Here is a 24,770-nt window from a genome sequence, read left to right as displayed (position 1 = left end):
TATTCTAGACGCACAAAAGACTATTCATCTGTGGTGGAACCTCCTGGGGGGTTTGGGTGGGGTTAAGCCTGGGAGGCAGGGAGGGGGGGAGGGAGGGGGTTGGTTGTTTTTAAACCATTGATGCTCCGCTGGGCGTGTTGTTGTTGAAGATGGTAATGGTGGTGAAGATGGGACACTGAAAAAAGTCCAGCGGCTCGTTAAAGCCCACTGAGACCCACCAAGTAAAAAAAGATCCATTTCCACTTAAAGACAGAGGCGTGCTCCGCCCTCCTGGTATTCTGCGTGGGCGCTTCTCAAACATGCTGCTTCACTGTTTGACAGTTGGTCTGGGATGTGTAGGTTTAGAGGTGCTGAGGACGTGGACGTAGAAACATGCAGGAAAAGAGTAGTTGTTAGTCGCCAAGACGTTTCTCGCGGTTTATCTGGGTTCAGAGAGATAGTGTTACAGATGGTGGAGTAGTGTCGGTGCCTCCTGTGCAACACATCGGGGTGATACAGGACATATCTCTGTGAGAAACACGCACAATCTGCAACTGGCTCCACGTCCAACGCAGATGGAGCAAATGTTTGATTCCAAAATAGAGCTTTAAATGTAAAAGTCATTCATGAAGAGGAAGCCTGCAGCCGGCCGGGACCCGTTTTAAAAACCATTCAAGCAGCACTCGCATGTTTTTCAGTCATCCCCACAAATTAAAAGGTTTATAAAGAGTAACACCTTCACAGTGGCCAGTGCCTCGCATGCTGTTTTCCAGTATATGTGACACACAAGGAAAAAACCCAGAAACCAGGCTTGTGTCTTGTACATGTCAGAGGAGTCGGTCAGCTTTACTTCAAACAGCCGCTCGTTTGTCTCACAGGACACGTTCTGGCTTCATTCAGTGGCCTCCTCCACTCTTTACTCCACTCTTTACTCCACTCTTTACTCCCGCCTTCATCCCTGGGTTTCAACACACACACACACAGCATCTCTCCTGTGCCTCATGCCCTTGCACATTCTTTTGTTATTTTTTTCCGATATCATTTGGAGACTTCGTGTTCGTACAGTCGCTCTCATTGGTTGTGCTGATGTGATTAGGAGTTCCTGTATTTACAAAGAGTCTCTCATTAAGATTCCACGTTGAGAACGTCCATGAATGCACACAGGATGTTTGCTTACATCTTCTCCTCTTCTCCACAGGACCAGGAAGTTGCAGATCAGGAACATCCCCCCTCACCTGCAGTGGGAGGTAAGCCCTGTTTTCCTTCTTCTCTTGTTAACTTGAGACTTTCACACTAACCACACCGCCCCCAGCACTGTGTCCTACCACTGTGTGAAATGAGATGTGTGTGTTTCTGTTCATGTATTAGTAACCCACTGATAGATGGGTGACAAACCAGCAGGGTTCTGGTTCATGCACAGAGAGTCACCAGCTGTGGTGGAGATGGATGAATTGCACAGACCTCCAGTGAGGGAGCTAGCTTTTTGTGCCTGTTGTGCACATTTAGTTGTTTTATGGCAGGTCAGGGTGTGTTGGTCCACTCTCAGTGAATAACACCTCTTAGTGCTGCTAAATGACCTCTTCACTGAACCCACGGAGATAGAGTCCACAGGAGAAATGGAGGACGGCTATTCTAAAGTTCTCCACCTATAAAGTGACCCTGAGCCCCTCAGCCTGTGTACACTGTATATTATTTTGAAAAGAGTCTTAGTTTTGTAGGCATGAGCGTCGACACCGGGGTCTAAGTTCTGTTTCTGCACTCCGCTGCCTCTAAAGGCACAAAGCAGCAGCACACACAGAAAGGGAACCGCACACATCACTGCAGTGAGGCTCTGCTTCTGGATGAAGACGTTCGTCACCTGACGTCGTCACGTTGCTGTAGAATCCACCCCAGTGTCCCCAGTACCAGGAGGGTAAAGCTTGTAACGCCACCCAGGCTGGCCTCACTGCAAACATTCGTAGCACTCGAGGCATGTGTGTGTGTTTGTGGTCGCGGGGTGTTTATGGGTCATATGTACCTCAGAGATGAGTCATGAAACCACAGACTGAAGTCAGGAGCACTGTGTGCGGAGAGAAGGATGAAGCTGCGGCACGGCCGCCACGGACGCTTCTATTGGGAACCTGGTGATTAGAATGGAACCCTAACTGAAAGTCATTGATTAACATATGAACTTAACCCAGTGACTGTAGGGCGCATTACTGCAGTGGTGTCGGCACGTCAGCTGAATGTCAAAGACCAAGTACAGTAACATATGACAACCGCAAGGCTGTGTGTGTCTGTGTGTGTCTGTGTGTGTCTGTGTGTGTCTGTGTGTCCGTGTGTGTCTGTCTGTGTGTGTGTGTCTGTGTGTGTGTGTGTGTCCGTGTGTGTGTGTCTGTCTGTGTCTGTGTGTGTCTGTCTGTGTCTGTGTGTGTGTGTCTGTCTGTGTGTAACATCCTCCAGAATGTGTGAAGTGATGACGAGTTCCTGTATCTCCGTCCATGCTTCATGCCGTTGTTGTGTGGCAGAGAGCGGCCTCTGACCTGCTGTGTTGCTCCTATCAATCTATGGTGATGCTTCGATCTGACATTTTGTAATTGAAAGGATGTGAAGTCGTTATGTTTTTATGTATCCACATCCTGGACGTCAGAATCCTGAGTTTCTAATAAAAATGTTTAAAACATGTTTGATCATTATGCCACGTTAAAAACTGAATATATGGATCATAGAAGTTAAGCTTGTAGATTAATAATAATCAGGTTACACTGATCATCACACAGCCTCTCACAAAACACATTGTTCTCATAATTAGTGTAGATTTGTGTGAACAGACATTTTAAAGAACCATTCAGCATGTCTTGGTTTGTCCATCCTGGAACACAGGATGGACAAATATTCCTTAATTATTTATTGGATTTGAATGATGAGTGCAGGAGGATCAGTGTGTTCCATGCATGTGTTGTGTAGCTGCATGGGTTGTGTAGCTGCATGTGTTGTGTAGCTGCATGTGTTGTGTAGCTGCATGTGTTGTGTAGCTGCATGTGTTGTGTAGCTGCATGTGTTGGTTTCATTGTTTTTGCGAGGGTGTGGCACAGCGACTGCTCCTGGGAGTGGCTCTGTGTGTGTGTGTGTGTGTGTGTGTGTGTGTGTGTCTCCTGCCGCTCTGTTCTGCTGCTCGTGTCCACACGAGGGCGATGTCTCTCAGCAAAACCATCAGAAAAATGTAAATGACTTTAATGAGTCTAAATTAATGTGAAGGCTGATTAAGAGTTCAACAGATGGAAACATTTGTGTTACCTTAAAGTAAATGTTTTTATAAAGTTATGGATAAGGTGCAGCTTTTAGTGGATTTAAGTGTATTAAGTTAATTCCCAGCTTCACTCTGGATCAGAGTAAATAAACACTTTGAAGTTCAGAATCAGAACCGCACGTCCTGTGAGGGTTAAACCTCAGAGAAAAGAACAACAGTTAAGATTAATGACTTAAAATGAACCCGCAGCCTCTGAAGTTGGTTAAGAATAGAAGCTCAAAGAGTCGTCAGTCATGATTAATGTCATTTCAGTGCTCAACAGAAATTCTATAAATATTTTAGGATCGATTTGCAGAAATGAATTCCTGCCTTTACTTTTCAGATCGTTGCCTCTCGTTGATAAAGGACAGTGTTTTAATTGTTCCTGGATACATGTGTGTCTTCAATAGATAAATGTACAGATTAATAAAGATCCACATTGTGTCTGATTGGTGGTTAAAACTCTGAGTCTTATTAAAAAAGCCCACTGTGGATCTCATGATTAAAGCATCATTTCAGGTCTGCATGCACACTGTAACAACACAATGTTTTTACTTAACTGTGAGTTTTACTACCATACAGAGCCCAGCGCCTCAACACAAACAACAACAACAAACAATCATCCTAAAAGTAAAGAGGACTCAAACATGTCTTTTGTGCATTTAAAGCCATTAATTAAAAAATCATTTCTTTGATTTTACAACACTTAAATAAACTAAAATCAGCATGTAATTTTTACAACCTGGAGACCAGCGAAAGGCCCTGGTGAATTGTTATGATGTGACACTGCTCAGGTCCATCATGGTGTCCTAGTGGTGCAGGCGAGAAGCCTCCAGAACACTTCACAGAGTCTGTTATCGAGGGAACAATAAGAACATGTGGTCATATTTTCATGGAGGTTTTTGATCCAGCTCCGTTCAGGAAGCGGACTGAACCACCTCTTTAAACCCCGACACTGTTGGTTCAGGCGGGCCGACAAAGTGGAGCTCTGCCCAAATACCCAGTGACTGAGCTGATGTGAAGTTCAGCAGCATCAGCCGATCAGAGGAAAATGTCTCCCAGTGCCTTTTCTCTGTTGTTTAACCTGCTGCAGCGGTGCACTGACAGTGTTCCTCTCTCTCCCTGTCAGGTGCTGGACGGTCTGTTGGCTCAGTGTGGAACCGTAGAAAACTGTGAACAAGGTGAGCCTGAACCTCCCGCCCTCCTGCCGCCGTCCTGTACCTGTCATCTTCCAAATTAAAGGAGAGTTCAGGGTTCCGTTTTAGCGCTCCCCTTCTGAGCTGTGTGGTCTGTGGCTCTTTGCTGCCACCTAGTGGCAGAAGACTGGTTGCTACTGTAAATCTGGGTTCGGTGGCTAAACTCAATACAAATCCATGGCAGCATATCCCCCCTGTCCACATGTCGGCGTGTGTCCTGAAGCAGGAGCAGGCGGGTTGCATCGAGTGAAGCTGTGGAGGTCACTCCGCCGGCGGAGCATGTCCCAGCACTCACAGGAGCTGCATGGACAGAAAGACGGATATTAATCAGTGATTCAATTTCAGCCTGCACCAGACTGTGTTCTATTGATCGGGGGGAAGGAACGGCACACAGACTCTGCTGTTCTGCATTAATTGGTCATAAACGTGATCTGATCTCAGTTTAAGTGTAAACAGACACAAAGTGCTGAAGGCGTCAGCAGACACACCGACAGGACGCATGAGAGTAATGACAGAGGAGGAGGCTCTGCTGTAACGTGCTGCGGCTGTGTGTTGTTGTACAATTTGCCAGATTAGATATAGATATAATAAGAACCATATTCTCTGTAATCCCACTTCCTGTAGTCATAACCTGTGAGTGTGTGTGTTCCTCTTTGACAGCTGATGTGTGTGTGTGGTGTTGAACGCCTGTCTTTCTTGTTTTTCTTTCAGTCAACACAGACAGTGAGACTGCAGTGGTCAATGTCACATATGCAACCCGGGAACATGCCAGGCAGTGAGTTACTGTAGTCTGACTCTGTTTATGATGTGTTCCATCTGTGTGTTCTAAACATTCTGTATGAAGTTTAAACCTGAGCAGCTCTTAAAGGTAGGAGATATGTGTGCCATCTAGTGGTCATTTTTATGAACTGAGCTTTGCCTCAAAGAAGTGAAGTGCAGCCTGTTGCAGGTTCAGTGTCTGACCGAAGCTGAGCGATCATCATCGCCTCTTTGATGGATATATAATTAGGGCTCGTAACACTGCTGTGTATTTGAATTTGACTTGAAGTGTCTTCAGTGTGACGGTGTTTGACCTGCTGCTGTGTCCCTCCCCAGAGCCATCCAGAAGCTGAATGGATACCAGTTTGAGAACAACGCGCTGCATGTCTCCTACATCCCAGATGAAACCTCTGAGCTGGAGGGAGGCCAGCGGGGGCCTGATAACGGCAGGCGCCCTGGCTACGGGCCCCGCGGAGGTCCCCGCAGCGGGTCCCCGACCTCCGGGATGCCTTCCAAACCCCCACATGCCGACATCCCTCTGAGACTGCTCGTGCCCACGCAGTATGTCGGAGCCATCATCGGCAAGGAGGGAGCCACCATCCGCAACATCACCAAGCAGACGCAGAGCAAGTGGGTGGTTTTCATCAATGGCATGAAGACGGGCGCTCTGCCTGTGTCTTCCTGTTTTAACTGTTTTGTCTCTCCAGGGTTGACGTTCACCGCAAGGAGAATGCAGGTGCTGCAGAGAAGCCCATCAGCATCTACTCCACCCCTGAGGGCTGCTCCGCCGCCTGCCGTATGATCCTGGACATCATGCACCAGGAAGCTAAAGACACCAAGACGTAGGTTTCGCACAGAGGTCCTGCATGTCCTCATTGTAGCTGGTAGCATAAGCTAATACTGGACAGCATGACCTTTGACCTTTGACCTTCCTTTCCGCAGTGCTGATGAGGTTCCCCTGAAGATTCTCGCTCACAACAACTTTGTGGGACGCCTGATCGGAAAGGAGGGACGCAACCTGAAGAAAGTGGAACAGGACACGAACACCAAGATCACCATCTCCCCGTAGGAGACACACGCAGTGCAGCGCGGCTGCTGTCCATGAACTCACTGTCTGTACGCTGTAATTAACCCTTCCTTGGTTTCATGTGCACAGTCTTCAGGACCTGACGCTGTACAACCCAGAGAGAACCATCACAATCAAAGGCCCCATCGAAGACTGCTGCCAGGCCGAGGTGGAGATCATGAAGAAGGTCCGAGAGGCCTACGAGAACGACATCGCTGCTATGAATGTGAGTCCATGCACAGACACACACACAGACACAGACACACATACACACAGACACACACACCTTTCCTGGGTAACTGAAGTGTGACACACCTTTTTGTTTTCCTGGACGGACTGGGTGAGAACCTCACGTTTGTAGCCTTCCCCTGACCTTTAACCTGCAGTCTCCTTCTCCGTAGCAACAGACCCACCTGATCCCTGGACTCAACCTGGGTGCTCTGGGCCTCTTCCCTTCTTCCTCCAACATGCCCCCACCTCCTCCTGGAAATGCATCCGGCGGCGCCCCCTACGGCTGCTTTGGGGTAAGTGTTACTGCTGAAAATGCCTCCTTATCCGTCTTCTTTCCAAACCAAGTGTAAAATGACCTTTGCCTGGTGCTCAGGCTCCGGAGCAGGAGACGGTCCATGTTTACATCCCAGCACAAGCGGTGGGAGCCATCATTGGCAAGAAAGGTCAACACATCAAGCAGCTGAGCCGCTTCGCTGGAGCTTCTATCAAGGTCTGCAGACCAAAGACGTGTTTTCTACATGCATGTTCAGAACTCAGGCTGACATTAGTCATGTACTCTTCCCCTCCTCCTCAGATTGCACCAGCTGAAGCTCCAGACTCTAAAATGAGGATGGTGATTGTGACAGGACCCCCTGAGGCTCAGTTTAAGGTACACAACACACAGTCAGCTGATCAATATCATCCCATTTATTTTAGCTGGTGTCTGTCCTGACCTCCGATTACCCTCACTGAATCCCTCAGGCTCAGGGCAGAATCTACGGCAAACTGAAGGAGGAGAACTTCTTTGGGCCAAAGGAGGAGGTCAAGCTGGAGACCCACATCAAGATGGCCGCTGCTGCAGCAGGAAGGGTCATCGGCAAAGGAGGCAAGACGGTAAGCTGCAGGAACAAGCTTTAAACTGCTGATGTAAGCCAGCTGCTGTGACCTAACGTAACGCTCTGTGTCCAGGTGAATGAGCTGCAGAACCTGACAGCAGCTGAGGTGGTGGTGCCCAGAGAACAGACGCCTGACGAAAACGACCAGGTCATCGTTAAGATCAACGGACATTTCTACGCAAGCCAGGTACACCTCATGGTGCCTCGTGTAAATGGGTGGACGTAGTTTCTAAAGTAGTGCAGCTTTTGGTTCAGTTTCTCCAGCTGTAAGTTCTCCTCACGAATCTTCACGACTGCAGCGCTCACACACTTTTCTTGCCCGTCCTCCAGCTGGCTCAGAGGAAGATCCGTGACATCCTGACCCAGGTGAAACAGTCACAGAAAGGCGGGGTGGCCATGAACACCAGCCCTAACCCACAGGGCTTCACAGAGATGGGCAGCCATACGCAGGGACTGACTCAGGACCACCAGCCACGCAGGAAGTGAGGGTCCTGCACCCTCCTCACATGCCGTGGGGCCCCCACCCTGCCTGATGGACAGACAGACAAATGCATGTATGGACGGATAGACGGACGGACGGATACAGGAGAGCGACACACGGACCCAGCGATAGACAGGGAGAGATATGAGGGAGGAGGTACGCCACAGAGGAAGAGGCGTTTAGCGAGGAAGAGAGAAGATGAATAAAATCAAAAAATGAAATGAATAAAAAAAGAAACTTGAGAACAGACCAGATGCCAGGCCAGATGAAAGACTGAGTGAGGGTGGAGGGATGAAGGGAAGGAGGGACGGAGAGGGGCAGTGTCCTCCTAGTGTGCCTTGGTATCAGCCGGCTGCTTAGCTGCTTCCAAGACACACTAGCAGGGGCCTGTCCTTCAATCGCCCTTCGACCTTTCCAGCCATCTGCAGTCAGTCCTATATTTTAAGGGTGGTTTTTTTAAACATAGAGATATATGTATAGAAATGTTTTATTCAGAGCTATTATTGATAGAATGCAGTGAGACGGAGCGGGAGAGGGAGCAGGAAACTGCTGCAGCGGCACATTTAGGGGGGTCATAGGTCCTGGTCCTGACTGTAGCTGTCACCCGGCCCTGTGGCCTCCCCAGCCAGAGAACGTTTTGAAGAGGGGCCGCAGATGTTAACACTGCTCTTTAACAAACAGCTCTCTGAATAGCAGAGAGTTTAGGAACAAGAAGAAGGAAATGTGAGGTTGTAAATATATAATCTTCATGTAAAAGTTAAGAAATGCTGCGCCTGGCCGCCGTGCCTTCTTTAACAAAAAAACAAAGGGGGCTCTCGTCTTGTTTCCCAGTCCCCTGCCTGTGATATGTAGCATACTGTAGCCTACAACCAAGGCTGGGGGCGGGGCAGACGCTGAGCGCCCACCTCCACGTGCCGCGGAAGGCGCAGCAAGAGACAGTAAGGGAGGCGGAGGTCGCAGCTGGTCCTGCAGTTCTATTGCAGCGGCTTAGCTCACACATGTGAAACAGCTTCGGTAAAACTGCCATGCTATGCTCGCTGGTCAGCGGCCCGCACCTTAAACGGCATATTTTATATATATTATATATATGATATGTGAGTTAGCCCGGCCCCTCTGGTGAATGTATTGAAGGCAGCGAGTCAGGTGTGACGTTCACATCTGTAGGAGAGAGTCTGGCAATGGCAGACAAGACAAGGTGTGTCTGAGACATTCTGCTCATTGTCCGGCGCTGGACATCCAAGGCCAGTCTGGGACAGGGTGGAGTGTTTAACACCAGAATTATGGCTCTAGTGTTCATGGGGAGTGGGATTGGCCTTGGCTGTTGGCAGGAACCAAAAAAAGAAATAAGTCTTCCAAAGCTCCCTGCCTTGAGCTCAGTAAGGGTAAAATCAGACTGAAGGAGCGGCTTCCTCGTTCTCTCTCCCAATCTGCCAGAGGCCTGTGGGCGGAGCCTCCAGACCCTGCCTGGTATGATAATGAGGGGCAGGGGCGACGCCTGGACGCTCATTGCCAAGATTAGAAAAGATTAGAGAAGAAATGAAAAAGAAAACCTACCTCAGGGTAAAGTTACCTCAGTATTCCTAACTTTTTTTGCTTGCTGGTGTTTTATATGAGAAGAAAAAAGAAAAGAAGAGCTGATAGTCCTGAATATTTTTTATTTTTTTAAGAAAAAAGTAATTTTTTTTAGTATTGTCTTGTTGCTTTGGTTATTTTTTCTGTTTTTTTTTTGGTGTGATGATGGTTGACTGAGTTCAGGATGACATGGAGGTGTAGAGAGGAAGTGGGTGGAGTGCCATGTTGCCTGTTCAGCTGAGGAAAACATGCTCTCTGTCTTCCTGAAGTGTGATTGGAGCAGCCAGAAAATTGGCCAATGGGGAGTGGTGTTAACTCGAGCGAGGGTCCCGAAGCGCATGCGGAGACTGAACGCACCGCGTTTCACTGTTTATCCGAACCATGCAAACCACGGCTTCTGGTGCGCCGCGTGCTCGGAGGGACCCTCGTCTCCTGCCTTATTTTGATGACATCATCAAGAAGCACCAAATTACATTACGAGAGGGCTTTAAGTGTTCAAATAGGTTCTCCCTACAAAGAGGACACGTGGAAGGAAGCTTTCAGCCACTTGGTCCTCCTCAGCCTCCTCAGGTTAGGGAGCTGTCCGACAAGCAGTGGAGGGCATCTCACACACAGACACACACACAGACCCCCCACACACACACACACACACACACACACACACTCACACACAGACCCCCCCCCCCACACACACACACACACACAGACCAGAACTAGCTCTGACTTCTCTGAATGTGAATATTTATTACCTGTGCACTGACCACGACACCTCAGATACTCCCTGTTGGCTACATATATGCGCTCAGTGTGTGTGTGTGTGTGTGTGCAGGTGTTTTCACTGGTTTTAAATGTTTTTTTTTGTCATGGGATGTGGTTGGGTGAAACTGAAAAAAAAGCAGAAAAAAGTAGGACGAGAAGCTATGGCCGCCTCCGTCTGCGTCCAGCTGACCGAGGACGGAGAGAACGTTTTATTTGGAAAAAAATGGGAGTTTAAAAACAACAACATCAGCGGTGTGATAGATGAAAACCTGTACATTTACACGTTCTAAAAGGTGACCACCATACTTTTTGTATTTTTGGAAAAAAAGCTTAAAAATTCCAAATGGGAAAAGCCGTTGAGAAAGAAAAGCTAAGTCACTGAAAGACACTGCCAGACCACTCACAACCTTTTAATGTCTTACCTGTGCTCGGCGACACACACACCGACACACACACACACACCGACACACACACACACACCGACACACACACACCGACACACACACACACCGACACACACACACCGACACACACACACCTCGGCTACCCGTACGCGTTCACCCACACACACAGGTAGAAGTCTGTTCTATCGTGTCCATGCTTCCATTTTTGTGCAGAGGTGCTGATCTCGGTTTCCACCTCTTTCCAAACCATAGAGCTCTGTTCACAACCACCAAGACGCTATTTAGGATTCATTCTTCAGCCCCAGGCTTTGGGTTAGGATTCATCGATTGGATTTTTATGTTGATAATACAGCAAGCTTTATTTGGACGTGACATCTGGGGACGGACTGTTGCACTAAGTGATGACAAACTATAGAAACGACTGAGAACACCTGATGCAAAACTTTAAGGAAACAAAAAAAAAGATCAAGAAGAGGGAAGAGGAGGCGGAAGGATGGGGGAGGAAGACGGTGCTGTCACCTCTCCCTCCGACCTGTCCCTGTCCTCACCCCTTCTGTACTCTGATAGGAGTCTTTATATCATTTCCTTTCATTAAAAAAATCATTTCATTTGGGGAGTGGGCGTGTCAGGGCCCTCCCCCTCTCTCGCGCTGGTCTCCACCGTGCTCGTTTAGCTCACTTCTGTTCAAGACCTTTTTGACTTTCTTACTTTAACCTTTTTATTTTTATTATTACGATCAATGTTCTGACTCTATTGCAAAATGAAAACAGCTGAATTTGATCATGTTTTTTGTTCTTTTGCTTTTGAATGCACAAATCTATTAACAACACAGCTATAAATACCAGGAAGTACTAACACGTAGCTCAGTCCATGACAGTAACTGTGCCAAAACACACAGGAAGGGGCTCGGTCCAAAATGCAGTAAAGAGTCATGATGTTCGGCTGCTAACACTGACCTCACTGGACGGTCTCCGGACTCTTGGTGCGGTGACGTCTCATGTTGGAGCTGAGCTCTTCTCATCTTGTTTTGTTTGTACAGCAGAGATGTAGGGTGAAGCTGAGGTGCGCTGTGCTGCCTCCCGCTGCCACTCTCTGAAGGCGAGAATGTAAAACGGCCGGCCGGCATCCTGACAGGCACAGAACAGCTCGGCGGGTTCTTCTGTGCTGTCAGGACCCAGGAGCCACAAAGAAGTTCTGTTTGTTATGCAAGGCGAGCAATGTACTGAAGTATCAGCTGCTGGACAGAGTTTGGTAGTGTGAGGTGCCACAGTGTAAAATATCAATACCATTGCCACACACTAATATGAATAACACAGCGCTGATGTACCAATCTTCAGCTTGGTTTAAAGGACCATACCAGTGTTTTTAACCCCTAACGTTATTTTGATGCTGACTATTCCTGAGTGTCTGTACCTGTGGGTCAATAGAGCACAGGCCTAACATGCTAGCTGCTATAAAGCGGTTGTTGAATATGTCCACGAAGCTGAGGCTTTAATATCTAACATCTGTGCAAGCGTACGAGCGCACACAGCCGTGTGAACAGGTTAAGGTGCCATCCTGTGCGTCATGAATTCAGACGGCTGCTGGTGGCGATGATGCTTCTGAATATAATGGGATGCTTTGGAACTGGTCAGCAGTCTTGTAAAGTATATGCAAAAGGGAGAAGCTCGCTGGTCTGGTCCTTTGTCAGCTCGATCACAGCCTCCTGTTGGTGGCAGCAGAGCGGAGCATCGACAGACACATTAACAGACACTGTTCATTTTCCTCCACAAACCCCTCGCCGTTCATCAGCAGAAACGGGCTCAGAGTCTTGATTAGTCTGAAACAAAGCCCGCCCCTCACCCCCTCACCCCCTCACCCCTGCAGAGGGACAGAGTAAAGTAACGAGCAAACCTCTTGACACATAACTAGGAACGCTACCTCAAAGCATGAGCAAACTCAGCTAAAAGATTGTTTCTTTTATTTTCTTTAAAACAAGACGAGAGCTGTCAGACATGTTTGTTACAGTACAGTCACTTTTTCACTCTTTGACTTTAATTTATTTTTCAGTTTTTGAAGCTTAGAGATGGGACTGTAAACATACATGATTAAAAAAGACAAAAACCCAATAAGGACACACCGTGGTGCGGGCGGTGCGGGTGGTGTGGGGGGAGGGCAGCCAGGGTCGAGGATGGTTTGTCTGTTTTTAGGGACACCTGATGAGTGACGGTGAGGCCCATTCAAAACAATGGTTGCTTTTTTTATTATCTGCTACAAATGCCCCAGAACCCTCCGGACGCTCTGCCCTGCTGCTCCACCTCCCTCCCTGTGATCCCACCTCCTGACACACCTGTAACATGTCATTGTTTTGTTGATCTACCTCTTAGGGAAAAACAAATAGGTAAATGTTAATTTTTTTGAAAAAGGACACAAAAATAACAAAAACAAAAAAAAGAACAAAAAAAAGAAGTTGCTCAAAAGAAATATAGGTAAATAAATAACTGGGTAGCGGCATCTCCATATACTGTAGTGGATAGTCTATGAAAAGAAAAAACTTTTACTTCTTCCAAAGATGATTTTTGTTTTCTTTCTCCATTCTTAGTTGTTTTTGGAACAATGAACTGAAGGGGAGACAAACCTGTTAACTTTCTTCTTTGTAAACCCAACATAAAAGAGATTCTTTATTCAATTTGCATTTGATTTTCTTGTTTCATGAAACCTTTAACTTCAGAATATCCTCCATGTTTTGGTTTCTTCTCTTTTATGACAGCAGATTGTATCTCTCTCTTCTGTTTGGGTGCATTTAGCATTTCTCTCTGTGAAAGGCCGACATGAGTCAGAGCGCCCTGCGAGGACCTTCACCCATCAATCATCTATTTTCACTTCTAATTTTCGTTGTTTGAAAGAAAAACAAAGCAAATGGACCTGTTGTTTTATCTGACTGTGTAGCTGCTGGTGGAATCAGGGAGGCCTGTGTTTCACTCCAACGCCTGGCCTCTGAATCTAAAGATGAATAAACGATAATAACAGTAAAGAGTTCAATGTGCTGCCGCTGTGCAGCTGTGGGGTGCTAAGTCTCCCTGCTTCCACCAGATGGCGCCCTTTTTTTTGGTCTTTACAGTATATGGACTTTCACTCTCTGCCTGCCTGATTCCTTTAGTCCTCATCAACACTTTTACGTTTTAAACTCCTTGTAAACAAAAACGAGCATAGATATGAATGTGTTATTAAAAGATGAGAAAACGGACCCCCTGCTGGCTTCTTGTGGTCTTTGTGTGTGTTTTTATCATCAGTGTAAACAGGTCTCTGACACCGGGCATCTGGACTTGCAGAGGCTTCTGGGAGACGTTTCTCGGCTCCTCCGTGCAGCCTCATCAGTTCTGTTTGGGGGAAAACGGGCGTTCATGTGTGGGGGGACCTCGTAGGTCTGTGGGGGGACCTCGGCGGGTCTGTGGGGGGGACTCGCATGTCTCTTTACTTGCCTGTGTCCTTTGACGTGAATTTGTTTGAAGCTCAGCTGTGTCTAATGACTGATAACGAGTGTGAGGCTGCTGCTCCCTCCTGCAGTGATGGGACAGGTTAACCCTTTGTTGGACACAGGTGAGTTGGAGTGAAGCTTCCTGGAATGAATGGAAGCTGCATTGTATGTGGTAGAATGATGATGTCTGAGGCCACCTCCTCTGTTAAGGGAAGGTTCTTCCAGCTTCACTGACTCCTCTTTAGACCACCTGTCCTCTCTGTCTAGGATGTGGACATTGTTCCTCAAAGGAGTGTCCTTTGTCTCTGAGGTGGAGGTGAACAGCTGAGTCTTGTCCTGAGGAGGTGGCTCTCCTGTGCTGAGCCATTCTTCTGTGGAGTGGTTGTTTAGTTTCTCCAGTGTACAGATCAGAGCGTTCCTCACTGCTCTGGACTGCATGTATCACACTGCTGTGTGTGTCTCTGGGAGTTCTGTCCTTCGGGTGGACCAGGTTCTGTCTCAGTGTCGTCATAGGTTTGACATGTGGTTGGTGAAGAAGTTTCTCTCCTGACCTATGGACTGAATGTCCCTCCTCTGCTGGTGCTGTTTGTGGGTCTCCTTTTTGTGGCTTTGATGTGCTCAGTTAGGTTGGGCTCATGTCTGCAGAGCTTCCTGGTCCTGGTCCTGATGTCTCGCTTCAACCTTTTGAATGAAATTGAGCTGACTGCGAAGCTTCATCGACATTTTCTGACGCTTTTATGATGCTACATATCCACAGAACTGTGAAGAGATGTATGTAATAAAGCACTGTTTATTGAGTCCTGCTGAAACCATGATGTTAGACAGTAGCAGGAGGAGATGAAGGTCCGGTCTGAGAGTTCAGAGGGTTTAGTCTTCAACACGTCCCTGCCGGGTTCAGAGCTCTCTCCTTCAGTCCACCACGTGACACTGAGGCACGTCCCATGTTACAGTGCTGATGACTTTGTGTGTATTTTATATCTGAAATGTTTCTGAAACTGCTTCTTGTGTCATGAACATGGAGCATTACAAGGAGTTGGTTTCCTTTCTGTCCACCAGATGGCACTGTGGTATTTGATGCTGGCTGTTTTTATATTACAGTAATATAGTACATGCACTATTTTTATGTAATGAATGTTTCTGAAGCCTTCGATGTTCTTATCATACATGTGTGAATTGAATGTAATAGTACGACGTTGTTATTATGTAGATCAGCTTAATGGTGGTTTGCTGGATCTTTGATCCTGATCTTTGATCAGCATTCATAAATACATTCAGTAAATGCTGTTGTTGATTTTTGCTGCTTTCAGATTTTAATTCAATGTTCAAATGTTTTCAACTCTGAAATGATAGAATGTGTCATGTTTGCCTCTGGCCGCCAGAGGGCCTGCTTCCATAAGGTCACATGTTGTCAGCGTGGTCTGTGTGTGTGTGTGTGTGTGTGTGTGCGCGTGATGCCTGTGTGCTCATCACTTTTGCAGCAGAGGTACAGGTGTTAAAATCAGACACATCATTTATTTCAACAACATTTACAAAAACATGAATGTCCCAGGTTTTATGTCATTGATACACCAAACATTTGCAAATATATGTATGGATTCCAAGTTGATGATTTTCCAAACACTGAACATTTATCTACAGCAAGCTTCCAAACAGAACTTCATTTAAAAGTCAAACACACCATTTATTTTGTCCTGAGATAAAAAAAAGACAGAACTGTGTCACTACATGTTATTGACCCTGTAAACATTCACATGAAGCCCAGAGGCGAGGCTGCCCTCTAGTGGGTGTTACTGGCAGCAGTGTTTTCATGTTGGCTGGTTGTGTGCTAAATCTTTTAATGTAAATAAGTGCAGGTGTCATCTAGATAAACTCACTTTATGGTTGTTATAATCCTGTTTGACATCAACAGACCAATCATCATCAAACCCCCCCCCCCCTGAGTGCTTGTTCCTGTGTGTTTAAAGTCTACATCCATCATGTATGTGGTTATATTTGTGTGTTCTGTGAGTTGTTCATGCATAATCTTGAGATTTTCTATTTTTATTAGGATCTGATCCAGAAGGCCGATGGCTGCCTGCAGGTCTGGAGGAGCCTTTGATTCAATGATTTCATCCCTCTCATGTTTGCAGGGAGCCGACAGGAAGTGATGCTCTTCACTGGTGTAACTCTACAGCACCCCCCAGAGGCATGCGTATGAAAGGAGAGTTCTCTGTGATACATTCACTTTATAAATGCACCTGTGAGTCTTTGTGTCTTCATGAGTGTAGGTTTGTGTTAACTCTTTGCATCTTCATGTGTCCTTTTTACTTCCCAGCCCTCTGGTTCTCGTCCCTGGCAGGATCCTCTGTAGGGAACATGTCTGGATTCTCTGCCAACATGGGCCGCACTTTCTTTTTCTCCTTAAACCTCCCGGAGTGGGACACTTTAACGTGGCGTCCTTTACTGGCCGTGGTTTTGTCCACGATTTTCTCCAGCCGGGCGTCCAGCTGGGGGTCGTGCTCGGTGTCCTCTGAGGATCCTGTGGCTGCGCTGGAAGCGGTGCTGGAGTTGGACACGGCCTCAGCAGGAATCTCGTACAGAACCTTTGGCTGGGACTTCTTTCTTCTCAGGAAGGTCAGCTTCCACCAACCTGCAGACGGCTCCGCCATGTTGGAAGGATGGTAGGAGGGCTGAGGAGAAGGAAGGAGGTCAAACACAGAGAGAAGGTAAATAAAATAAGTTCATTATGAGCTGTGTGTCTGTGTGATGTCTGTGTAACCTGCATGCTTCCAAGCTGTCTCTTTGACATTGTTAATATTTCAGTGTAATTCAATAGTGTCCATATGCTGTGGATGCACACGAGCTCAGGTTACTGTGTGTGTGTGTGTAAGCTCGACAGGATGCAGAGCTAATGGACATCCATGAGTGTGTGTGTGTGTGTTTCTTTCTTCCAAACAAACAAACTGCAGCTAGGCGACTGCAGCCCAACCCGCCCTCCGTCCTCCTGAGTGGACAAAGTCCCACACTGTTACATAATACGGCCGACAATAAGGCAACAATTCAGATTACACCTGCACTGTGTGAGGCGGGGCCGGTGGCATTTGACAGAGAGAGAGAGGAAAAGAAATGAAGAAATCTCTGAGCAGCATCAGGGTGGGGCCTCTGTAGATCCAGCAGATATCAGCACTTTGTTCTATGGGCCTTGAAACAGAGGCTGACATGCAAACTGGCTGCAGGTCAGCTGGTGGTTACCTTCTGGCCCCGGGGCATGTTGGGTTTTTACAGCAGCTGAGTACACAGAAACTGAAGCACATGGTTTTATTGTTTCTTCCCTCTGTGATCGGCTCTGATTGTCACAGAGCTCCTTTGTCCCCTGTGATGCAGCTTCTATACAACTTTGAAGTGTGGGCGAGTATCGGCTTCGAAACAAGAACTTCCAGCCCTGCACACTGCTGGATATCAGCTGGATTCTGGTCCAGACTTGTGTGGTTCCCGATTTATGGATTTAAGGATATTGCTAAATAAATTTGCATCATGCAAAACGATTAGCTGCAAACAAACCAGGCGTCATTAAACAGCTCCGTGAAACATTAATAATAAGACTGAATATTTAATAACATTTTACTGCAACAACAGCATAGTCACAGCTGCTATAGATATATATATATATATATATATTATATATTATATATATTTATACTGTGCTACCACCTCTGATATAAAACACTCTTCATAGAACAGAACACAGCACGACCACTGAAGCTCAGATGATCCTGAAGAGGACTTTTAGAGCTTTTTACTATTGTTGTACACACACCTCGCACATAGCACTGTTTCTGTTGCGTGGCGGGACGGTTAGCATGCTAACTCGCCGCTCTCAGTCTTTACTGCTGCTACTGCTTTTTAAATGTTCTGGTAATATACGAGTGAAACAGAATGGAACTCTCTGGAAACAGTGTGACCTCTCACACCGCAGAGGCCCGGTTCCTGCAGCGAGCTGCTGTTATCCTGCAGACCATCTGCAGACCATCTGCAGACCATCCTGCAGACCATCTGCAGACCAGCCTGCAGACCATCCTGCAGACCATCCTGCAGACCATCCTGCAGACCAGCCTGCAGACCATCTGCAGACCATCCTGCAGACCATCCTGCAGACCATCTGCAGACCATCCTGCAGACCATCTGCAGACGAGCCTGCAGACCATCTGCAGACCATCCTGCAGACCATCCTGCAGACCATCCTGCAGACCATCTGCAGACCATCCTGCAGACCATCCTGCAGGTTGGTTGTTGGAGGTTTCTTACATTGCAGCAGTGTGTCCGCTGAGAGCACACACACTCTTGTGATGTGGAAAGATGGGGTGACTTACTCTTAGGGCTCTTGAACACTTCAGTACACTTGGTGGCGGTGCTGTTCTCACCTGTTGAAGCAGATGTGGGTCCAGCTGTGCCGTCCTTGCAGCTGTGGTGAAGTTCAGCAGCCTCTTGGATCCAGAAGTGAATTCAGAAAGCCTTTATGAAGCCGCATGCAGCTGCCAGCGTCCTCCTCCCTGACCTGTGCCACACTTCTCTGACAGGAAGCTAGTCAGAGCTCACATGAATGCTGTTAATAATAAGCTGCTTCTCAGCAGAGTGGCAGAGAAGCTGAAGTCTCACCTGACTCTTTTAACTCTTGTCCCTTCACAGAGGAGGATCCAGGATCCATTATTCATCTACTCTGCCAGAGCCAGGACGACAGGTGGAGGTTTCTGAGGTGAGCAGACCAAGAAACGTCTTACTGAGAACAGATCGGTGGCATCCACCTTGCTGAAAGGTTCAGAAGGCAGCAGCAGCAGCTGACGCTGGACTGGGATGAGTGGCTGGTGTGACCACAGCACGGCTCAGGACATCCACACTCAGTCTGTACGTCCTCCACCTCTCCTGATCACAGTCACTCCTGTCTGTCTCCTGTTACTCACCGAGGTACAGGTGCTCCAGGCTCCTCCCACTGACACACACACGCACACACACACATGCACAGACACACACACACACACACACACACACACATGCACAGACACACACACACACACGCACACGTCTTCTCCTGACATTAAACTTCATGTCTACACAGCAGATGGAATTATGAATGTAAAATGTTTTTAATAAGTTCACAGCTGTATAGTATGAGCAGCACACAGCAGCTGGATACATTCAAATCTCTGTGTACACATGACACATTTCCCCTCTCCACCCTGAAGCTTCACAGACGGACCATGAGGGACCCTGTGTGTTACCATGTATGATGATAATATCATATTCCTTTCACCTTGCATTTCAATGCAATGATGCTATAAGTGGCATGAACATAACTACATTACCATGTGTTACTATGGATTACTACTGTACATTACTACTGTTCTGTTACAGTATATTACTCTGCATTACCACATATACATGTATGACATCATACAGTAGCCTACATTAATGCCATGATCCACAGCAGCTGGAAATAGTCTTACACTACACATTATTTCATAAGAGTACATTTGGCCTGGGTTATGACACGTCTTATATTTTTACCATAAGAAGAAGATCATGATGCGTGATGTTGACTACACACATAGGGACACACTACACACATAGGGACACACTACACACATAGGGACACACTACACCCATAAGGACACACTACACACATAGGGACACACTACACACATAGGGACACACTACACACATAGGGACACACTACACACATAGGGACACACTACACACATAGGGACACACTACACACATAGGGACACACTACACACATAGGGACACACTACACACATAGGGACACACTACACACATAAGGACACACTACACACACACTTCCTGTTTACCTCACAGCACTGGTCACTGGTCATGTCTGTTTAATGGACACATGGGGGTTTCCAGCTGTTAATGAATGACAACACTGCTGAATCTGTGAACTGTATGTATTCATATCTGCTGGGACAGCTCCTGGAAATAGGACAGATGGTAATAAGTAACCAGAGTAATAAACTGCACATAACACACACAGACACACACACACTCACACAGAAACACACACAGACACACTCACACACCCACACGCCCACACACACATACACTCACACACACACACACTCACACACCCACACGCCCACACACACACACAGTAAGGTCAGAGCAGAGTCTGCAACATGTACAAACTCTCCATAGATCCTGTCGGATCGGTTCTGGGCCTGCACACAGCACCACCCAGGCAGCTGGTGTTTTAAAGTTCCGACCTCACCCAGGCATGTGCTCGTATCTTTGGCCCAGAGCGAACTGTGCTCAGTGACAGGTCACATTAAGTCTCTGCTGACCTGAGATGAACGTGTCCATTTCTGTTGCATGCAAATCAGGAACTTCAGTGATCTCAATCACCTCTTTATCCTGAGCTGCTTTTCATGGGAGAGGACAGGCTGCGTTTTAACCCTTTGTCTTTGATTTCCTGTATTAAAATCAGTCCGACATTTAATCCTACAAAGGGGCGCACTCACGGGTCACATCTGGTACCGGCTGCATTCTAAAAAGTGCTCTAAAGATCTGAAATATCTACAGAGTTAAAGCAGCAGATCAGCTGCTGGCATCACTGAGCCGCTGGGAAACATGCTGAAGCCACACTTCCTCCGCTGGCTCCGCTTTAGTGGAGAAGCTGTGCAACAAGCAATGATTCATTTCAGCTGATGTCACAAAGCAACAGCGCCGCCAAGTGGTGACACTAGGAACAGCGCTCTGCAGAAAGCAATGTTGACTATATATATTTAAAGAGAGATCGTTCTGAATTATTGATTAAAAAGTAAGTACAGTAAAGGAGATACAGGTGTGTCAAATTACAGACATGAGGTTATGGCTCTTCAGGTAAAGGACGGCACATCTACAGATCTATGCTGTAGATCTATCTAATGATCTATGCTGTGTAACGCTTCTGCTACATGTGTTCCAATGTAAAGTATTCATCAAATTTAGTGTTTAGCCCACTACAGCCTGATTCAGTCAAAGTGTCGGTGTGCTGCTGACTGTACCTGTTTTCCTTTGCTTGACCCCATGTAGGGGAAACCCTGGTGAAACATTGCCACCTTGTGGTCACTGAAGGAAATCCACAACACCACCTGCTGAACTGCCAAAGTAAGAGGAGGCTTCTCAAAGATGGGGCATATTTAGCTCTATACTTATGGATGTGATTTGGGCTATTTTGACTGAATGAAAGAAAACTTATCACAGTGTTTGGACCTCATGCCACACACTGTGTTACTGCCCCCCCCCCCCTGTAATGTATGAAGTATAACAACATATTTCATTTTACATCACATATACATTCTTCTCCTTCCTCATGTGCCCTCCTCATATTATTTTCTTTCATGTACTCTCCCTATCTACACTCCCATCTTCCAGTCCCCCTGCAGCCCCCCGTGTCATATTTCTCCATTAGGCAGGGTTTTATCCACCTCTTGTATCTCCTATTAAAGGAAGTTCTGCATCGTTTACCGCGGCCGGCTATCAGTCACTGTCACACAGCTGCAGCCCTCTCACACACTCACTCATGTTTCCATCTCTTCACAGGACATTACATTGAGGCCTGTCCTAATCATGAGCAGTGTTCAGCCAATAACAAGCCTCAAAAACCTCATGTTTGACAGAACGAACCCACAGCAGGTCCCCACAATGTGACTGCAAACAGATGCATGTTGTAGAACAGGCAGACATGCATGTTCTACAACATGCATGTCTTTGTTTGTCCACAAAGACACACAAGCAAATGGGCACCGCATACTACACACAACTACACACAACTACACACACACACACAAGCGAGGCAACGCTGCACTGTGGGAGGATCCATTTGTCACTGTGGTAACGCCTCGCTGAGTCCGAGGAGAGAAGGAATGGAGGGATGGGAAGAAGAGAGGGAGAGATCTAGCAAAGAAATAAAGAGGTTTGCAGGAGAGAGGAGGAGAGAGAGGGAGAGAGAGAGAGAGAGAGAGGGAGAGAGAGGAGAGAGAGAGAGAGAGAGAGAGAGAGAGAGAAGAGAGAGAGAGAGAGGGAGAGAGAGAGAGAGAGAGAGAGGCAGAGAGAGAGAGGGAGGGAGAGAGAGAGGAGAGAGGAGGGAGAGAGAGAGAGAGAGAGAGAGAGGCAGAGAGAGAGAGGGAGGGAGAGAGAGAGAGAGAGAGAGAGAGGCAGAGAGAGAGAGGAAAAGAGGGTCGGGGTTAAGGATGGAGGTGTGGATGTAGGGAAGGAGAAGCAGATAGAGGGAGGCCTGGGAGGAGGACCGAGAAGGTATCATTAGTCCTCTTTAGCTTCCATTATGAAGATTAAAGTGAAGCCTGCCTCTTCGTTTTAACCCTTTCCACTCCTTCTGTGTTGGATGTTTGCTGCAGGAACTTTGCAAAGACACACAACACGTCTTGGGTCAGAATAATCCAGCGTTTACTGTCAGACGAGGACCTGAGGAGCCATGAGGATCATGGCTGTTTAACCAACCTTTTACCCAACTCTGGCAGAACATAACTGGCATGGTGCTTATTCACATGACCACACGATGGCGCAATATAAACAAGTATATAAACAAGTATATCATGTAGTACGTCACTATGGGCACAGTCAAAATCCAACATCACACAGCTTTTATTCACGATGAAGGAGTTCACACCACAGCACACGTACAGGCTCATCTATAGACGAGGAACACTCACACGGACACACACTCACACCAACACACACTCACACCAACACACTCACACACACTCACACCAACACACACTCACACCAACACACACTCACACCAACACACACACACACACACTCACACCAACACACACTCACACCAACACACACACACACCAACACACTCACACACTCACACACACTCACACCAACACACACTCACACCAACACACACTCACACCAACACACACACACACACCAACACACACACACACACCAACACACTCACACTCACACACTCACACACACCAACACACTCACACACTCACACACACTCACACCGACACACACTCACACCAACACACACTCACACCAACATACACTCACACCGACACACACTTACACCAACACACACTCACACACTCACACCGACACACACTGACACACTCACACACTCACACCAACACACACTTACACCAACACACTCACACACTCACACGCTCACACCAACACACACTCACACCAACACACACTCACACCAACTCACACTCACACCAACACACACTCACACCACACACATACTACAAAAACACAACACACAATGCAATGCATCTTTGGGATGTGTGGCAGATTTAGATTTAGATCTCCCTCTTCTTGGACTCCTTCCTGATTTCTCTCCTCTCTGTTTCTAATGCATGTGCACACACAACGGTCCGCATGCATTAAATCATGCACACAGACACACACACACACACACACACACACACACACACACACACACACACACACACACACAGTTCTTTTCTTTTATGTAAATCAAATCTCTGCTGGCTCCTGCTTTGTCTTTGTGTTGCTTTATGCAAATGACCACTTAATAAAAGCTGGGCAATGAATTCATTACATGCTATCTGGCACACACACACACGCACAAGCACACACACACGCACACGCACGCACAAGCACACATGCACACACACACACACACACATAACTGATGTGATTCGAATAATAATTGTTTTGCTCTTCTTCATTATAAGACATCTGTTTTATATCACCATAACATAATATATTATAAGTTATGCATATTTCAGGCCTATTGTACTTTGATGCTGTGATTTCTTTTACAGTAAAACCAATTAGTCCATATCAGGCAGGTGCAACACTTTCAAAAGTGTCTGACTACATTTATAGTTGATTTTATTCTGAATAACTTTTTATTAATAAAAATATGTAAAATATGTGATAATAGCAAGTTTTAAATGAAAGTTTCTTTACAAGAAGCAAAAGGGACAGGAAGTCAGGACATAATTGGTCAAATCAGGTGTCAATCATGAGGTCGTCAATGATCATTTCAGTGTGTGCAGCCAAACTGAAGAGTTAATTAGAACATTAATCACATCTTTCAGTGAATGATGATTGGTTTATATGGCTCTAATAATAATAATAATAATAATAATAATAATAATAATAATAATAATAATAATAATAATAATAATAACTTTATTTATGTAGCACTTTTCAAAACTCAGTGCTTCACTATAATAATTTGCAAACCGAAGGGGACAATGAATTAATAATGAGATAAAATACATTATTCAAATAAAATAAAGGGAAATAACAATTTGAGTTTGATAGAATCAATGATGCCACTGAGGTGGCCCACCTCGGGTTAGGAGTTCCAGAGTTTGGGGGTGAATGCATTTATCAGTGTTGTGTGAACGGTGTGGATCCACAAGGCACTTCTTTGGTACTTTGTTAAAGCAATGATTCTACATGTAAGAGTGAATTCTGATCCTGAGAACTGTAGAAGTCCTCGGCTGTGTGCCAGTGAACACGTAAACTGTGAGTCATTAATGATGCGTTTCTTGAGTATAGGTGTGTAGTAATTAAAGCATTTAATAAATAACCTTTTATCATTATGTGTAGGTTCCAGGTCAAAGGTCACACCATCCGACAACATGAATAATAGCGGAGCAGAGAGGAGACAGACACACACATTAGGATAATGCAGACAAGGAGTGCTCCTGCGTCTGTAGTCCTGCAGAAGCAA

At 46.5% G+C, this 24,770-nt stretch overlaps 2 protein-coding genes across 4 annotated transcripts; one reads left to right on the top strand and one right to left on the bottom strand.

The window, feature by feature from the left end:
• The first annotated feature begins 5,567 nt into the window (after positions 1-5,567).
• On the top strand, positions 5,568-8,496 carry LOC114429365 (insulin-like growth factor 2 mRNA-binding protein 1). Its single transcript, XM_028398238.1, has 10 exons — positions 5,568-5,832; positions 5,910-6,044; positions 6,145-6,267; positions 6,359-6,494; positions 6,676-6,792; positions 6,873-6,989; positions 7,074-7,148; positions 7,241-7,372; positions 7,448-7,561; positions 7,705-8,496. Exons 1-10 carry the CDS (start codon positions 5,708-5,710, stop codon positions 7,858-7,860), a joined length of 1,230 nt encoding a protein of 409 aa, XP_028254039.1. The 5' UTR covers positions 5,568-5,707; the 3' UTR covers positions 7,861-8,496.
• Positions 8,497-15,539: 7,043 nt separating this feature from the next.
• On the bottom strand, positions 15,540-18,969 carry LOC114429367 (proline-rich protein 15-like protein A). 3 transcript variants are annotated; one of them, XM_028398242.1, is made up of 3 exons: positions 18,683-18,969; positions 18,448-18,607; positions 15,540-16,716 (listed from the first exon to the last, which is right to left on the bottom strand). In XM_028398242.1, exon 3 carries the CDS (start codon positions 16,693-16,695, stop codon positions 16,351-16,353), a length of 345 nt encoding a protein of 114 aa, XP_028254043.1. In that variant the 5' UTR covers positions 16,696-16,716; positions 18,448-18,607; positions 18,683-18,969; the 3' UTR covers positions 15,540-16,350. The 3 variants fall into 3 exon arrangements, with proteins under 3 accessions (XP_028254043.1, XP_028254044.1, XP_028254041.1); XM_028398243.1 differs by having other exon boundaries at positions 18,448-18,596; XM_028398240.1 differs by having other exon boundaries at positions 18,448-18,969.
• Between the last annotated feature and the right edge of the window lie 5,801 nt (positions 18,970-24,770).

The sequence above is a fragment of the Parambassis ranga genome, unplaced genomic scaffold (assembly GCF_900634625.1).
Source record: "Parambassis ranga unplaced genomic scaffold, fParRan2.1 scaffold_121_arrow_ctg1, whole genome shotgun sequence".
In the NCBI taxonomy this organism is placed as follows: Eukaryota; Metazoa; Chordata; class Actinopteri; family Ambassidae; genus Parambassis; species Parambassis ranga.
The sequence above is the reverse complement of the archived record's forward strand: the minus strand, read 5'-3'. Positions and strand labels throughout refer to the sequence as shown.